General features: G+C 36.3%; 1 protein-coding gene across 1 annotated transcript in view; it reads left to right on the top strand.

Annotated features, from left to right (window-relative positions):
• The window catches only part of MCC (MCC regulator of WNT signaling pathway), a 217727-nt gene that overhangs the window by 169631 nt on the left and 28918 nt on the right, over nt 1–19178 (top strand). Inside the window, exons 7-12 of the mRNA XM_081943823.1 lie at nt 28–191; nt 7267–7473; nt 15668–15814; nt 16055–16144; nt 17176–17324; nt 18419–18559. Of these exons, the coding sequence (XP_081799949.1) occupies nt 28–191; nt 7267–7473; nt 15668–15814; nt 16055–16144; nt 17176–17324; nt 18419–18559 (898 nt within the window). The remainder of the gene's footprint in view (nt 1–27; nt 192–7266; nt 7474–15667; nt 15815–16054; nt 16145–17175; nt 17325–18418; nt 18560–19178) is intronic.

Genomic DNA, 19178 nt, shown 5'->3' with positions numbered 1-19178 from the left:
AATCTGACACATTCCGTTTTATTTCAGATACCTGTAGTGACTTAAACTCTGAATTGCAGAGAGTGCTGACAGGACTGGAGAATGTTGTCTGTGGGAGAAAGAAGAGCAGCTGTAGCTTGTCTGTGGCAGATGTTGACAGGCATATTGAACAGCTCACTACTGCCAGTGAACACTGTGACTTGGCCATTAAGGTGTGGTAATAATGTTAATTGTAACTGTTTATAGAATATAATGTAATAGGTCCACATGTATCATCATTTATTTGATAAAGAAGCATTTGTTTGTTTGTTTAACAAATTTCTGCTGTCCATTTCACACATAGGCGACTCCAGGTAGCTTATAACATTTAAAAACCCACCAGATAAAACCTTTAACCCTCTCCCCCCCCACACACACACCCAATATACCAACCCATGGCAGCAACCACACAATCAAATCAGTCACTTGATTGGCTTCATCTCCATTCATGGTCCCTATCTGCTGACAAAGCCATGTTTTTAGGGCCTTTTTAAAAAGCAACATGATGGGGAGTCTTGTTTATGATTATGCACTGAATTGGTCTGGGGTAATGCAACCTCACCCATGACCAAAGAGGGTACTTTTACGAGAGCCAAAGGCCTAACCCATAACCACTTCATCTTGCCATGATTCTGTTTTAGTCTGTTGCTCCTCACTCAGACCTCAATACCCTTCAGGCACCAGGAGAGGGTGATTGTAGCATTGGTTAACTCACTATGGTCGGACATGTATGGCCAAACATCATCAACATATTGATGATGTCTTATCCCAAGAAGATGGATGATCTCCTCCAGTAGTTTCATGCAGATCTTAAACAGGAACAGATTAAGTACTGACCCTTGATAGACCCCTCAAATCAAGGGTACAGACCTCTTGCCCCCAATAAACATCATCAACTGAGAATGGTCCCTGAGACAGGAAGTGAAGCAGCATAATGCAGTGCCCCCCCCCCCAACCCGGAGCCATTTCAGATGGATACCATGGTCAGTGTTATAAGATCAAGTCTAGTTATAAGATCAAGTCTAGAAGCAACCAGTGCTTCTTTCCATCATGTATCCCAGACTGATATGCACCCTACATATCATTTTATAGATTTTTCAAAACTTGTAAACCTTGTAAACCATTTTAAGAGATAATAAGGAAGTTAGACTTCCTGTTTGAATTATTATTATAATTAATAAAATCCACAATCTGAGAAGCTCAGGGAAGGGGCCTGAATTTTCATTTAAATTTGATCTGTGTAGGTCATCTTTAAATCTGTGCTGTTATATAAAATACCAAGTTAGAAATGAGAAGTTGTGGATAATAATATAAATTAGAATTCTAATGATACATTTAGACAATACTTAAGTGGGAAATAACATGTTGGTCAAAATATTTGAAATATATTTAGAGAAATTTTCAAAATAAGCCCACCATTATACAATAATACAGAAACATGTCTTCCTACAAACAGTTAATTATTTATTAGTTAATCAATGTTCCTGCCACTTTTGCACACATATTCAGAATTTAATGGTCATAGCTCAGCCACAGCGTAGTATACACTTTCAATAAGAAATAATATTATTGCAACCACGTACATTTTAACTGGAATAAGGGATATTAAAATTGTACAAATGTTGGCTAAATTTATACATCTTGATTCATACTAATTTTTAAATGCTAATAACATGCATGCCTGAGTTTCATTGGTGACTAAACGTGTTGATTACTATGTATCACTTTTGTATATGCAGGTAGGTTTACAGGTAGACCTCAACTTATGACCACAATTGGGACCAGAACTTCCATCGATAAGCAATGTAGTCATTAAGTGAGTGGAAGGATTTCATTTTGGTCACATATTCACCTTTTCTCAAAGAAAAGTACTATATCCTTCTTCTGCCACTTCATGTGAATGGGGCTTATGAATAGCCATGGCATAACCTAAGCATGATCTTAGTCATAGAAATCACTTTTGCAATGACTATAGCAAATGCAATACATGTAGTCCTTCACTTACAACAGTTTACTTAGTTCAAAGTTACAATGGCACTGAAAAAAGTGACTTATGACCATTTTTCACAGTAACGACTTTTGCAGCTTCCCCATAATCATGTGAGCAAAATTCAGATACTCAGCAGTTGATTCATATTTATAACTGTTGCTGTGTTCCCAAGGTCATGTGATCATCTTTTGCAACCTTCTGACAAGTAAAGTCAATGGGGCAGTCAGATTCACTTAACAATTGGGTTACTAAGCAACTGCAGTGATTCACTTAACAACTGAGGCAAGAAAGGTCGCAAAATGGAGCAAAATTATCTTAACAAATGTCTCACTTAACACAAATGTTGGGCTCAATTGTTGTCATTTCATTTCATTCATTTTCATTTATTAAATTTATAGACCACCCCCTCTTCCCGAGGGGACTCAGGGCGGTGTACAGACAGAAGCTAAAACCGTATATACAATAACAATATTAAATACCCCTTATTAAAAACAAATTAAATATAGGGTCTGTACAGAGATAATAAAAATTAAAACAGGTTAAAAGGACAACCCCTTAAAATTTAAAATGCCGGCCAGGAGGATTGAAAATTAAAACTACGATTGGGCCAGGCCAACTAATTGGAACAGGTGGGTTTTGAGTTTCTTGCGGAAGGAGCGGAGATCGGTAATAGTTCTGATGTCGGGGGGGAGGTCATTCCAGAGGGTCGGGCCCATCACAGAGAAGGCCCTACTCCTGGGCGCCATTGCCTAGTGGATGGCACCCGGAGGAGTCCCTCCCTGTGAGAGCGAATTGGTCGCAGGGATGTATGGGGTAGGATGCGATCCCGCAGGTAGCTAGGTCCTGTGCCATGGAGCGCTTTAAAGGTGATAATCAACACCTTGAAACGCACCCGAAAAGCCACAGGTAGCCAGTGCAGCTTGCGCAGGAGAGGTGTTATATGGGAGTACCTAGTACATCCCATGATTACCCGCGCGGCCACATTCTGGACCAATTGCAGCCTTCGGATGCATCTCAAGGGGAGCCCCATGTAGAGAGCATTGCAATAGTCCAGGCGGGACGTCACAAGCGCATGGGTGACTGTGTGAAGGGCGTCCCGGTCCAATAGGGGGCGCAATTGGCGCACCAGGTGAACCTGGTGGAACGCCCCCTTTGCCACGGCTGTCACATGGTCATCCATCGACAGCCGAGCATCCAGGAGGACGCCCAAATTGCGCGCCCGTTTCACGGGGGCCAGTTGTTCCCCCCGATGGCCAGTGATGGAACCCACTGGTTGAACCGGGGCGCCGGTATCCACAGCCACTCCGTCTTGGAGGGGTTGAGTTTGAGTCTGTTGCTTCCCATCCAGACCCGTACGGCCTCCAGGCACCGGGACATCACTTCGACGGCCTCGTTGGGGTGGTTCAGGGTGGAGAAGTACAGCTGAGTATCATCAGCGTACAGATGGTACTCAACCCCAAAACCACGAATGATCTCACCCAGCGGCTTCATGTATGTGTTGAACAGGAGAGGCGAGAGGACCGACCCCTGTGGCACCCCACAAGTGAGTGGCCTCAGGGTCGACCTCTGCTCCCCTGCCAGCACGCATTGCGTCCGGCCAGAGAGGTAGGAGGAGAACCACCGCAAGACGGTGCCCCTCACCCCCAGCCCCTCCAGACGACGCAATAGGATACCATGGTCGGTATCAAAAGCCGCTGAGAGATCTAATAGGACCAGGATGGAGGAGCAACCCCCGTCCTTGGCCCTCCAGAGATCATCCACCAACGCGACCAAGACTGTCTCCGTGCTGTGACCGGGCCGGAAACCGGACTGGCGCGGGTCTAGATAATCAATTTCCTCCAAGTGGCGTGGGAACTGTTGCGCCACCACACTCTCTACAACCTTTGCCAAAAAGCATAAGTCAAGGACTACCCGTATTGCCCATATCTTTGGCCAGTTTTAGAATTCTCTATCTTGGAAAACTTTGGCAACAGATTTGGTCAGTGATTCCTATGTCCCATCTTTCTTTTCTTATTAATTCTTGAGCCAGCAAAATAGTAAAGCAGCATAACATTTTCTGCCACAATTGCTAATCCTTAGAATCCCTGTTTTGTCTTGTTGCCAACTGGGATGTCCTCACCTGGCAAAATGTAGGGATGGACTAGGATTTAATATCTGGCAAGATACATCATGATAAAAGTGATTTGGACAACACCTGCTGCCAACTTTCGTTCCAACGTTTGTAAATATACATGCGAAGAACATTGAAAATTTTCTAGAGAACTCTTCAGTTCTACACAAATTCTTTCCTTTATTCCTACACATTGAGAAGAAAGATAAAAAGGAAAGAAGTGGGTGGTTTTTGCTAAACCCATAACTGATATTTTAGGTTAATCTGACTAGGAATAACTATGCCTTTATTGTTTCATAGTCAACTGTAGCTTTGAAATCAAACTAAAGAAGAAAAAACACATGCATAGCCACACACTATATATGACAACTAAGTATAAAGGGAGAGGAGAGATCGCAGGGTAGTCCTTGACTTATGTCTGTCTTTACAGAGGACCAAGGAATATGCTCCCTGCAACTCATACTGATGGTTTTCTCGCTCCAGTTCAATTGGGGATGGGAGAAAAGAGATTTACATGGCACTGCTTATTGCTTTATTACTCAACTGCTCCAGGCATGATTATCTGTTCAGAGACAGCAGATTTAGTGTTCTTCAGAACTTCAAAGTTTTTGCAGTAACAACTCTTGTCAAAAGAAGCCAGCTGTCAATTGATTGGTGACAAAATACTAAAGTGGAAGAGCCATTTTTTAAAAAACTTGGCTTTTGCAAAAAAACAGGTCTCCAACATTTTCCATGCTGCTGTCCCAGACATTGATAAACTGTCTGGCTACATGCTTGTGGCTTTCTAAGAGAGCTGAGATGAGCAGCTCTATCTTGGTTTTATTCCTGGAAAGAGATGAAAAAGAATAGCAAATAAAGGAGAGTGCCCTGAATTCCAGATTGAAGTTGCAATTGGCTATTCCCAATTCCTTTGGGTCAGCTTATTGCATAGCAGATAAAATAGTCAGTAATACACATCAAATTTATTCAAATTGAAACGGTCATAAGTTACTGCTATTTGAACGGTTGTATAGAACACCTTTTAGACTGCCTATTCCAGATAAGGAACCTGTAGTGTTTGCATTAATAAGTGGTAGTTCATTCAGTTAACAGTAACTTTTTTTCTTAATTAGCTAATGAAAGCAGCAGTAAGTCCACTTAATATATCGACTGATTAAGTGGAATGCACTTTGCTACCCATTTTAGAACTTAATTAGAATGTTTCATGTACTTTATTGCCTACTGAGCAAATATGCTCTACAAATGTCAATGGTTTAGTATTGCTTACATTAGCATAACAAGATGTGAATGAAATAGGTCCTTTTTATCTTTAAAAAGTACAATTTCCTCTTGACTGAGTCTTAAACATAGCTGTATGTATTTGGTTTGGAGGCAAAGCGCAGCCCAAGAAAGTTACAAAAATGAAATAGAAAGGAGTTGAGAACATCACAATTACAAATTTTAAGGAAATTTGAGTTATGTTTTCTTTTTAAGTGAATCACTGTTATTTCAAAGAAGTGAATACATGACAATATAAAATGCATAACACTTACAATAACAGCATGTCAATTCCAGTTGCTGTTATGAATCTAATACTGTAAAGAAGTTGTAACAAGTATTGTCTTGCAAACATAGTTGTAAGTAATCTATGTCAACAAATCTCATAGAAATACTCATAATTTTTTTAGCTCTAAAGAAATACCTACAGATTTGCACGGTATCCTTTAGCTTACTTTAAAGTTGTTTTTAGTTTTTCAACAGTAGCTGTCCTTTTACTGTTCAGATTAGTTTAGTAAAATGATATATCTTAGTTCATTATTCTTCCAAGAAAACCAAGAAAATGTCAATTATGTTTAGCTGTCTTCAGGGGGGTGGTATATCTGCATATATTTTGGATTCTCTATTTATTTCCTTTGCCAGCCCTAAATCAATTTTTGTCCATTTCTGAGTTGTCCATAAAAACATTTGGGGGGAGAAGAGAGTTAATTTCGGTCTCTATTTTGAGAGCAAATAACACTGTTTTTGAACAACTTTTATTGCTAGCCTCCCTGTAGAGATCTGTCCGGCTCCGTCTTTGCTGGTCTTTTGAAATCTTTGGAATACTAACTGTTTTGAATACCCTAAACCAGAGGTATCATATTCGGCCCACGGGGTGTTTAGATCTGGCCCGTGGGGCCGCCCTAGAAACAGCAAGGACCAGCCCACAGTGCCTCTGCCAGCAAAAATGGAGCTCAGGAGGGCCCAGGCTCCATTTTCAGATGTGACAGCCTCCTCCCACCCCCTGCCAGTGAAAACAGAGCTCAGGGAGGCCACCCCCCCTAGCTCCATTTTCACTGGCAGAGGGTGGCAAGAGGCTATCGCAGCTGAAAATGGAGCTCTGGACCCGTTTTCACTGGCAGAGCGCTCGGGCCACCACAGACACCCCCGACATAAGTGACATCAAACTGGCCATGCCCACCCGAGCCTCCAAGTTCAAACAAAATCCTAATGCAGCCCTCAGTGAAATCGAGTTTGACACCCCTGCCCTAAATTACAATTTAATGTTGTCAATTTCTTTATTCCTTTTCTTTACATTGTGGCATTACTGAGTTTGGTTTTGTTGTTATTTTTGTTTTTTGCATTGAGTATGTTTTATATTGTATATTTTTTCTGTGTAAGATGACATGCTTATGAAAAAAAGAAATTTTAGGAACTCTGGTTTAGAAAAGACTTTTGATTTTTTGCTTTACTTTGGTTTTTTTTATTCTGGCTGTATATGGATGTAGCAAGAATAACACATATACTCTCTGTGTGTTTGTGTATACAGTGTGTGTGGGGGGAGGGGGAGAGAGAGAGAGTAAATCTACACACAATTTACTCTATAAGAGTAAAAACATTGATTTTCATAAAAGATTAGGAAAACTTCTATGAAATGTTGTATTCTAATTCAAATGGATCCAAATAAATAGGGGCAAGGCTGTGGAATAGCAACAGTATGTTTTGGTGTATTTTTCTCATTATGTTTGAATTTATCTATTGACAAATGACTAAAATGGTAGTATAAATTATTTAAAATGACAGTTTTTAAACAAAAATATCTATTAAACAGCAATTAATTATTATGAATATCTATTTTCAGAGATTCCTCATGATATACTCCTCTAAAGTTTTAATTTCTTATGTTTTTCAGACAGTTGAGGAGATTGAAGGTGTGCTTGGCCGAGATTTGTACCCAAACTTGGCTGAAGAAAGATCCCGATGGGAGAAGGAACTGGCAGGTTTGAGGGAAGAGAATGAAAGTTTAACGGCTATGCTGTGCAGCAAGGAAGAAGAATTAAACAGAACTAAGGCCACCATGAATGCTATCCGCGAAGAACGAGACAGATTACGCAGAAGGGTGAGGTTTCTTGATTGACATCTAATGTTGTGAGAAAAATAAACTTTATACAATAAAGAGCTGTTTCATCTCTCTCTCAACTTTATCTTCTCTGTCATAAATTGGAGGGGATTAATAATTTGGCTGATTCTTCTTTCCCCTAGTGTTGCTAGAATTGCCAGTAAAAGATAATTACATAAAGTAATCCCAATCTGTCCAAATGGAGAATTCTTAGTACTTCCATCTTGGTTTTCACCTCAAATCTAAGAAATATAAAGAAAGGTACTTTCTATCTTCCTTCCCCAAATCCAAACATACAGAATTTAGCAAAATCTTGTGAGTCTCCTAGAAACAAAATGAATGCAATCCAGTGCCTGGGAAACTTTTAATCAGAAATTCCATTTTTAAATAAATGAAGCCAAAACACTCTACATAAAGAAGACAACAGGAAGGCAACATAGTATTCCAGATAAAAATAATTAAGAGTATCAAACTAAATGCTACGTATTATAATTTGAAAAAAGATATTGGCTTTCCGAACATGCTCAGAGTTAATTGTAGAGAGGATGGCTTGAAACAGAACATCTGATTTGCCTTAGGGTCTTTCAGTTTAATAGAATATAGAGGATAACAAAACACTAGCATCTTTTAGGAGACTGGTGCTTTCCCCAATTAAACGAACAGTTCTGCCTTTAATGATCTAGTCAACAAATTTTTAAAAAAATTATCTGCCAGCTGAAATTATAGTCCTAGCAATTTGGTACTGCTGACTAGTTTTCTGCAGTTACGCCATTGTATATAAAGGATTACATGGGAGAGACTTCAGAAAATGCAGAAGATTAATTCTTTTTTCCTAGTGTTAGGGTAGGACTGACTCAGACTGCATTGATATTTTGAAGAATGTACTTCAGTCATATGTGGGGCAGTGACTTTTTGGAAGCAGGATGTTTAATATGTGTGGTGCATATTGAATGCATTGAACATTTTTATACAAATAGATATAGCTATATATTTACTTATCACTGAAGCTTCATTTTTCACATAAATTGGATATAGGAATTAACATTAGCATACTTTCATAATTTTCCTTCTCATCTGAGGCACTAAAAATAATAATTTTTGAATGCTTTTCTTATTCTTTCCTTATTCTCTCATTTGTTATTTTTACGGATCTTGCTATTCTGCTATAGAAATAATCTCACTATCAAAACCTCTACTCAGCACAATTTAATGCGCCCCAGAAACATATTGCATATCTAATCAAGTGTATGGTATAATTAGAGCAGTAGAGCAGAAACCTTTTAAAAGTGCATAGATCAGGATTATGCAATTGTTTGAAAGTTGTTCTCTTGTCATTGTACTAAAACAGCAATTCCAAGATGAAGGGACCCAATCAGTCCATCACACAAAAAAAGCAGAAACTTGAGTTAGTCTTTGCATCTTTTTAAAATTACAAACAAGTTAAAGATAAGGTATGAAGATGGACTTTCCTTTGTTCCCATTTTAGAAAGAGGGCGTATATACTATAGCTGTCAGCTTTCTCTACTGCCTGATATTGAAGGCTTTTTAAAATAGCTCCCCTTGCCTTCATATCTTCCAGATCTATTAATCTAACATAGCTACAGAATGTTAAATTGTAGAATATAAACTTAAAGTTCTGAATGGCCTCAATTTTTCCTGGTCACTTTATTACATTCTCCAGCTTTCAAATGTTGCTTATGTATTAGTTCATCTGAGCAGTCAAATATTGTTTTTGGCTAAAAAAAATTGCTCCATTGCAAAATTCATTTTTATCTCCTCTGATTTTGTTGCAATCTACCTTGTGAGGAATTTTACCATTGAAAAGTAGATTATGGGGTGGTAGGTTTTTTTAGTTTAAACAAAAACAGTTCAGTGATAATGGAATGCATTTTATTTATCACACAGAAGAATTATATTCAGATCTGTACTTCTACTATTCAAGGATTATCCTTAAGATCCAGCCTAATGCTGATTTTTATATCAGTAGACATGATGTACAATGCATGAACTTGGTTTATCCAGAAAAGGGAAGCTTGGCAGCCTATCTGGTTTTATCTAGATGTGAAGCAATCAAAAAATGTTTTGTGCCAACAGTTGAAACAGTTAGAGTTAATTGCAAGACTGGAAAGTATGCATTCTTTCTGAGATCGGCATTTAAGCCCTCTCCCCACTTTACAAATTCCTTTCTTTCCCAGTGACTCGTTAGGGTTGCTTTGTTTGTCCTGAGCTGCAACAGCTGGTCTTAATAGGGTAAATTGTTTCCCTTCTATTTACAAATGAAATTCAGTTGTATTTTTAACCATGAGTTTAGTAAATAGAGTAGCTGTCAGAAAGCAATAGAAGAAATGACCAGATTGAAATGAAAAAGAAACTAACTTTAGTTTGACATATTTTTAAATAAAAGGACTTAAGTTTAAATAATTCAGGCTCTGCTTTATATATAGAAGCCACACACCTCTACGTATTAATGATTCACCTGTGGAAGTGGTTAGCAGCATCAAGTTTCTTGGTGTGCAGCTAACAAGTATGCTAGCTTGGTCGCTCAACAGTGAGACACTGGTGAAGCGGACACAGTAGCACCTGTATTTTCTGCATCGCATGAGAAAAGTTCATCTTCTTTCCTCTGTCCTAACCACTGTCTAGATAGGGACGATCAAGAGCATCCTATCATAATGCATTACTGCTTCGGACAGGAAAACAGTGCAGAGAGTCGTGAGGATGGCAGAAAAGATCATTGGTAGTTCACTTCCTTCTATCCAGGACATAGCATATAAGCAATGCTTGACCAGAGTCCGCAGGATTGTCTGGTACACTACACATCCTCTTGATGACCTGTTTTCCTTGTTACCTTCTGGGAGAAGGCTTCATAGTATCAGAAGCAGAACATCTAGATTCAGTCACAGTTTTGTTCCATTTAACATCAACCTTGTGAACTCTCAAATTTCCTCTTTCTGCTACATATTAAAAATGGACAGTGGTGTGTGTGTGTGTGTGTGTGTGTGTGTGTAGTGTGCATATATTTATGTACGTATATAGCATGTGTATATGTGTGTTGTGTATATGTTTGGGTAGATATGCAACAGAATTTCATTCTAAATGTGGGCTAGTGTGCTTACAGTAAAAAAAATGAAAATAAAAATTATCTTATTTGAATCTGAGGGATCGAGTAAAGAAGCTTTGCAATTATTTCTCTGATTCTGTATGTATGTGTACGTGGATGTCTATGTATAAATACACATGGACATATACAACTTTTGATACAAATGTTTAGTGGGCTGTGGAGAAGTGCCATTCCCTGGTGAAAAGACTATAGGACAATCAGCACGAGGATAACCTTCTATCATGCTGGTCTTAGTGTGATGGCACTTCCTTGAAGTTTACCAAACAAATGATCAAAGAGATGCTGAGGAGCATTTCAATAGTTGGGGAAAGGATTGGTGGGAGCATAGGAAAAAGAAATTCCAGGGAGAGGTATTTGTAGCGGTCCTAATGGAGCCTGCCAAGATCTGAATGTAGTCCATGGTTCTGCCTAGAATATACTCTATAAGGTTCTGTCCCTGGTCTGGCTAATTAAGTTGTCCCACTTTCTATAATGACGACCGATAAACAACTTTTCCTCCCAAACTTGATACTAAATAATATGAATAGAGAAGTTCCATGTACTTCTTCTGTTTGACAGAGACTCCATGAATGAATCTAAATCCATTTGAACCTTGGTCCTTATCATATTTTATGGGAATTAAATTTATAAAATAACTTTGATCGCTGTGCTTTTGTTCAGAATAGATCCAGCACTGCAATTATTGATCTCCATCCCTGAAAGAAATGGTTTCATTTAGTATAAAAGCAAAAGTAATGTGGTGGTTTGTTTGTTTGTTTGTTTGTTTGCTATTGTTAACCTGTAAATTTTGGTCTATAACGTAAAAATTGAAACACAGGCTTTTATTCTTCATTTCTTCCTTCTTTCATATTGAAAATTAGGGAAGCCTTGTACTCTAAACTAATGATAATTTGCTTAACTGTAAGTTTATTTCTCCCTGGAGGAATCTGTCTGTAACAAATGTCCATGTCAGGCACATGATGTAATGGTGTGCACCAGGGATCTTATTTGCATTTGTAATACAGACTATAGCTGCCACACAAATTAATGTTTTCTGTGACCTGTTAAATATTTTATATATGCAACTCTAACCAAACGGGACTTTATATTACTTCCCTAGGGGATGAGAAAGAAACCCTTACTTAAATTTAGTTTTTCTTCTATACACATTAAATTGGGTACATAAAAGAAGTTGAAGCTTAAGAAATCAATAGCTGTTACTTTAGTCCAATATCTGTAATCAAACAAAGTGTTCTCAGTTGGATTTGGGAGGCTTGTTAGAAGGTTAATTAATTTAGATATTTAATGTATTCAGTTAACAGTGTTCTATTTTTGAGTATAATAACTAAGAAATGACATGTATCTCTTGAAGGTCATTAGCAAATGAGGTAATTACTTATTTTTTTAATGGTGCACATAAGGTAGCGTTATTTCTTTGCAGAATAACCATATTAAAAGGAGCAGTAAAACATTTGTACTGAACTGTGCATATTGCTTAATAATTCTGTTTACAAATTGATTTATATTAATTAAGTAATATTGTATTATACAATAATGCTATGCAAAATATTTCCAAATTCATATATGTGTGTGTGTGTAGATTTTCACGGGTGTAGGTATGCTGGTCTTATTGTATTCGGGTCTTTTCCCGTGTAAGATTTTTACATGTATGTATATGTATGTGCGTGTATACATACATACATACATACATATGGTATATATTTAAAAATATGTATCTATTGGTTTAAAAAAAAGCATGCTAATGTTGTATACCTATGTGGTTCCTATTCATCTCTATAAGCTCATGGAAATATGTGAGCAATTTCTAAACAGATCTGCCCTTGCTTTGATCTGCAGTACTGCATGTATATTTGTAAATACACAATATCTTCAGTTTAAAATAAACTTGGATAAATAAACATGTTGAACATCTGTTTTAGATCAAAGGTACAAATCATTCATATCTATGTTACTAGTAAACATATTGGAGATAAAATCATCTATTTTATTTTTGAAAAAATATGAAAGCCCTGAAAACTGGAAAAGTAAACAATCAGGAAAGTAAACCTAATATGCCAGCTCTTTCCTCATCTGGGAAACTAGAAATAATGTTTAGCAATTCGCTAATGTGTTACGTATCTCTATGTTACTTAACTTTATGATCCTGAAGTATTAGCAATTGTACATTAATTGAATTTTTTTGATTATTGCTGTCATGACCAATAGATTTTTTTCTTTGTATTAAATTAACTGCCACTTGTTCTTCAATACATATCAAATGATATTCTATGTTGGCACATGGTTATTTACCATGTACCTTATACCCCTAAATGGTGTCAAGCCACAGGAGGTTATATGCCCCCTTTTCTTAATTATTAACATTTGATGGTAAGAGTATTCAGTTATTACTTTGAGTCAGGGGAGATATATAACATTGATTATGGAGCCATACGTTAGAACAATATAACATGTTGATGAGGTATGCCGGCAAACAAATATTTCTACAAGGTTTCCAGGATATATAGTTTATTTCCTGAAAATCACTTCAGACAAAATCTCAATAACATTGGATAAATAATAGAAATATCTGGCCCAGTCAATTAACAATGAAGTGATCTTCCTTTTATGTATAGACATATTTATGTTTGATTTCATAACATTAAAATTTAAAGTCCTTTGTCACTGGTTTCATTGATGCAGTTGAAATATAAAGATAAACCATTTCTCCTTTAAAATATGTCTTGCTTTCAGATAGTTTGGCATTGTTCATGAGGCTTCTTTTAGTAGTTGAGCTAATGAAGTTTTAATGGAACAATTTCCTATTGTGGTTAAAATGGTTGTTACCCTTTTTTCCCCAGTGAAGTGCAGTTAAAAAATTTGCCATGTTTCCAAAAGAAATCAAATGTGATACCCGGAATCTAACCTTCCATGATATCTTCTACTATTCAATTTAACTTTCCTTTTCTGGCCATTATGCCAAGCATAATACCAAAATAAAGCCTCCATTTATGTTTTTCCCCCTAATAATGCCTCTGAGGTGTGGCAATATGGTGAATAAAACCAGAAAGTATGTTTAGAGTGGGCACTTTGTGCTACGTGCCACTTTTCAATTAATTTGATCAGCTTTTCAGAAAATCTTCAAAAAGTATCATTTCACTACAGCTATTTTCCTAACTATCTTTAATAATAAGCAAAGTGATCTCTCTTCTGCAATTATACATTTGTCTGAAAAAAATTTTTTTATCAGATTCTTTTTAAGATTTGAAATACAAACCTTAATTCACAATTATAACTCACATTCATTTCTGAACTTTTTTTTACTCAACGCAAATTTCTGAAGTCTTATTGCAGAATACAGATGTCTTAAATTCAGAATTTTTACATTACTCTGCAATTACTTTGAATGATTCAGAACTTGCAAAAGCTAAGCAACTCTCTGCCTTTTAATAAAGCTTTTTTAAAATTTCTGGATGAGCTTGAAAAAAGATGTGTCTGCTTTAATAAACAGCAGAGTGGTATTATGGAATGCCCTTCTTTGAAGATGGTCCTAACCTTCCACTCGTTTCACATTTAGGAAAGGTATTAAGACCATATTCAACCAAGTCTTTTGAGGTAGACCCTGGATTTTGTTTTCCTTTTACTCTGAGCTACCTTGACTGCTCAATAGTTAAAAACACATATTTCGTTTGAAATAGTCAGTACTATTTCAACTCTACCCCGAATTAAAAGAATTAAGGGATTATAGGGTCGTAGAAAGGGAGGCAGTACAATATAGATCCTAAGATAAGAATCCTTTAAAAGTGATTTTTCAAAACCTGAGCCATTTGTCTTGATAACAAATTAACTGAAAATATTTGGATGTTTTCTCAACTTTATAATCTAGTAAACGAAGAAAAAACCATGATGCAAACTTGTTTCTTTCAGCCCATTATTAATATTTCCTTTTCCTATCTTGAATGTTGGATTCCTGACTTTTTTTAGCCAGAAGACAGAAATAGTATTTTAACAGGATCTTTTCTGCAAACTTAGTTAACACAATGATTAAAATCTATCTTATGTGAAAGGAACTAGGAAAGAGCACAACAGATTAATGATTTGTTTCCAGATTCATAAATCATATTCCATGAAAGATTATCACAACACCTCATAAAGGATACCAATTACTTTGGTATCTATCCTAGTAACTACAGTGTATTTCCTAACATTAAATCATATATTAAACTTCATTTAATCTTTCCTCATTAAACTTTGTTAGTTTAAGTCTGACCTTTCCAGAACAAACTTAACTTTTCAAGAATTGCTTTTTAGAGAATCATCTATATCTATAGTTTGTTTCAAATTCATGTTCATCTTAGAAATTCCTTAATCCTTTTGCATATTTTTGTCCATTCTGTTGCCACTCTTTGACTGCAGTCCAATTTTTCTCATCACTGCATTTTCACTATTCCTGATTCTCTAACGAAGTGAATTATTTATCTTTTACCAGTGAAAAATTGACCTTTTTATTTCATTTATTATTTCCTAGAGATAAAACTAAAGCAGCACACAAAATTGAGGTTTCTTATAAACCTTTCTTATACTTGGAGAAAATCAGTAAAACATATTGCATTGTAATTTTAAACATATTGCATTGTAATTTTAAATAAATTTATCCTTCCAGTTATTTCATTGGTTCTTTGGAAATTTGGATTATGGGCAGACACAATGTTTTGATGGATTTGGAACTATATATGTCCCTATTCTTTTTGTCAGCTCTGTCTGTCTGTCTATGTCTATATGTTCTGTAAGACAGTTATCCATGCCATACACCTTTTATGTTTCTTGCCAGAAATCTATTAATTGCATCTTCAATATATGCTTTCTCTACAGACAGAAAATGCTTTAAATATATTATTATGTTAGGTAAAATGTTATAAAAATAAGTATCCCTTTGTGATATCAAGAGTCAAGGAAAAGCTTTTGAATAAAAAATATTAAAGGATTGTTATTGTCAATTATCCCAACTTGAAGCAGAACTGGGTTTCTCTTACATTATCAAAACAAGTTACAGAAAACAGAGTAATAGTATTGACTTACATAATTATATTTTTGTAGGTCAGAGAACTACAGACTCGATTACAGAGTGTCCAGGCAACAGGGCCATCAAGTCCAGGTCGCCTCACTTCTGCAAACCGTCCCATTAATCCTAGTACTGGAGAATTAAGCACCAGCAGCAGTAGTAATGACATCCCCATTGCTAAGGTGAGTCTTAGGTCAAAACTTCTTATTTTTGCTGTTCTGTTGTGTTACTATTCTACAACGGTCCTGAACCAGCAGGAGAGATAACTTTGTAAGAAATTTCAACCTTGTTTGGTCATAATACACATTCTTTTTTATATATACATTTTAAGATTGAGTACCTGAATGAAATGAGAATCTTAGAAGATACTGTAAAAACTCGTTTTTGTGATTGGTTCCCTATCCTACCTTGACTGTTTCTAGATTGCAGAGAGAGTGAAGCTTTCAAAGACAAGATCAGAATCTTCAGCATCTGACCGTCCTGTCCTGGGATCAGAAATCAGCAGCATAGGAGTAAGTATAATATTCACACAAAGTGCATATTCAGCAACTTAGTTGACAGCCATGAGATCAAGATTGTATGAAAGTCACAGAAATAAAAGCAAGCCCTCATCTTAAACCAAGCAAGTTCCCCTGGGCTTTAAATTTTATAATTTAAGGGTTCACGTTCTTGGTACTTCTCCTCTGAGGTATGAAAGCTACATTTCTTTTATCCTTCAGGATAAAGATATAAAGTGTACAAAATCATACATTTGGACTCTGCAGTAAATATCTATAGTCAGGGTTGCAATTCCTGCAGCTGTTTTTAGACAGAGTAAGCATTCAAATGGAGCGCCTTTAAAATACATACTCAGGGGTTATGCTTTTTATGTGGCTCGGTTAAAAGTTAAAATTCAGACAATAAATCACTATATGAACTGAGTTTGGAATCTCTAGCATTCCTCTCCCAATCAACATTTTCTTTTCTTTGTATGTTGATAAGAATATTTTGAAAATAATTCTTTAAAATGTTCAGTTTCCCTAGACTCAGTTGAATAGAGTTGACAAAATTAGTATACAAGTTTCATGTAATGGCCTTATAATTTCTGAAGAGGTGATAGAATTATTAGGAATGCACTTAATTACATAACTAGAGGAGCATGAGAAATGGCTATTTCTTATGAGGTTATTTTTTCAGGCACTTTGTACTTTTCCTATTTGGCCATTCATTCTAGAAGTTTCAGGCTAAGTCAGCCACGATGTGAACATCTAAAGCAGATTTACACAGAAGTTTTGTTAACTTGTTTTGTTCATTGTTTTTAGCATGAAGGCAAAAATGAAAAATATAATTTCTAGGGAAACTCTACTGTGGTTCTCTTTCTTCTACAGCCCATTCCTTTGTTATTCCAACATATTTAAATCTGAGTTGAGCAGTGACTCAATCTCCAGAAGATAAAGTTATTTTAATGACTATTTCTGTTATTTATAGAACAAGGTGCAAAACAATATCCAAATAGTAATATCCAAATAATATTCATAATGGTTTTCTCAAAACCTGTGTACAGGTATCCAGTAGTGTGGCAGAACATTTGGCACATTCTCTTCAAGACTGTTCCAATATTCAAGAGATTTTCCAAACACTCTACTCACATGGATCTGCTATCTCTGAAAGCAAAATTAGAGAATTTGAAGTAGAAACAGAACGGTTGAACAGGTAAGGTGACATTTTTATGTGCCGAGCCACTTTGCAACAGAATAGATTCCCCATTTTAACTTTAATCCAAGTTGGCGCTGAAGTTGAGTTATATGAGAATGGGCCTTCTCCATTTTGAGGCCAAATTACAGAACATTTTTCTGAGTTTTACCTCGCATCTACATCTTTTCTTTTCAAAATTAAATAATGATAACTTAGGAACATGCGTTCATCATTTATACATTTGTACATTTTCACTTATTGTTTGTCACTGTTAGGAAGTTTTAAAAGAGCAGTCCATAAATAAGTTAAATAATTGGGCCATGAATTTATCTGCACAGGAAAATGTATTGTGAAATAAAATTGACCTTCTATGACAACTACATATGCAAATTCACTATCAGTGCACAAATGTTAAGTAGATTTTATATTTATCAAAAAAAAAACTTTACATATGTAGAAAGAAGGAGAGAGCAAGAGTAATCTCTTTCAGTTAATTGATTTATTAACTTCTTAATTTTGATTTTTGAGAATTAAGCTTATATCAGCTGGATAGCAATATGGAAATTTATGATAATGAAAAGAGGACAATCCTAATCATTATCTTTCTTTCAACAAGATAATGTAGTCATCAGTATTATGTCATAAAGGGATTTGTTAGGATTTCCATATTGCTCTGTAAGTCATAGCAATAGCTGATGTTGTCTCCAGAGAAATCTGGTATAAAATCTTTAAGAGTGATTTGGGTAGATCAGAGGCGAGAGAAGTAATAAGCAGGAATTGCCAAATCAGACCACCACGTGAGAGGATTACGCTCCATAGCCTCATACAAATTCATAAGAGCACACACCTGCAATCAGTTATTGTATTGAAGAAGCACCAGCTGTGAAAAGCTAAGGCTGCTGCGATCCTAACCGGGATCATTGTCTCCATTTTGGCTCCAGGGGCTGACGCTTTATCCAGTTAAGGCCCTTGATACCTCCAAGGAAAGCATGGATGGTTTATATTAGTTTTCCTCAACTTAAGGCTTGTCTGTATAAGCTGGTAGAACTCCTAAGACAGTTAGGATGGCAGCAACCTCTACATGAAAACTAAGATGATTTTCTTTTCCACAGTCGCATCGAGCACTTAAAATCTCAGAATGATTTATTGACAATAACTCTGGAAGAGTGTAAGAGCAATGCTGAAAGGATGAGCATGTTGGTTGGAAAATATGAATCCAATGCCACAGCCCTCAGGTTGGCATTGCAATACAGGTATAACAATGGAGAATATATGACAAAAAATAATAATAAATAAACTGATACATGTTCTTACATTGTTTGAGTTACAGGTAGTACTTGACTTATGATCACAATTGAGCCCAAAATTTCCATTGTTAAGCAAGGAAGTTGTTAAGTAAGTTTTGCCCCATTTTATGACCTTTTTGTCACAGTTGTTAAGCAAATCATTGCAGTTGTTAAGTGAATCATGTGATTAAGCGAATCTGGCTTCCCCCATTGACTAGGTTGTGGGAAGGGAATGGCTGGGAATGTTACAAATGGTAATCACATGATGCTGGTACGGTGCAATCGTCATAAATACATGCCAGTTGCCAAGCATCTGAATTTTGATCATGTGATTATGGGGATGCTGCAATGGTTGTAACTATGAAAAGCAATGATAAGTACCCTTTTTCAGTGCTGCTGTTACTTTGAACAACAACACATGGTTGTAAGTCGGGGACTACTTGGACTATAAAAAGTTTAAGGACTGCGCCAAAGTATTGTGTTTTCTCTTTATTTTACTTAATTTCTTGCCTGCTGGCATTACTGTTAATATTTTCTTCTTAGCAAATGAATTTACAGAGATAACTAGAAGTGGGTCATTTTGCAT

The sequence above is a fragment of the Natrix helvetica genome (assembly GCF_964273705.1).
Source record: "Natrix helvetica genome assembly, chromosome: 2".
NCBI classification, from domain to species: domain Eukaryota; kingdom Metazoa; phylum Chordata; class Lepidosauria; order Squamata; family Natricidae; genus Natrix; species Natrix helvetica.
This window is presented reverse-complemented; position numbering and strand designations above follow the sequence as displayed.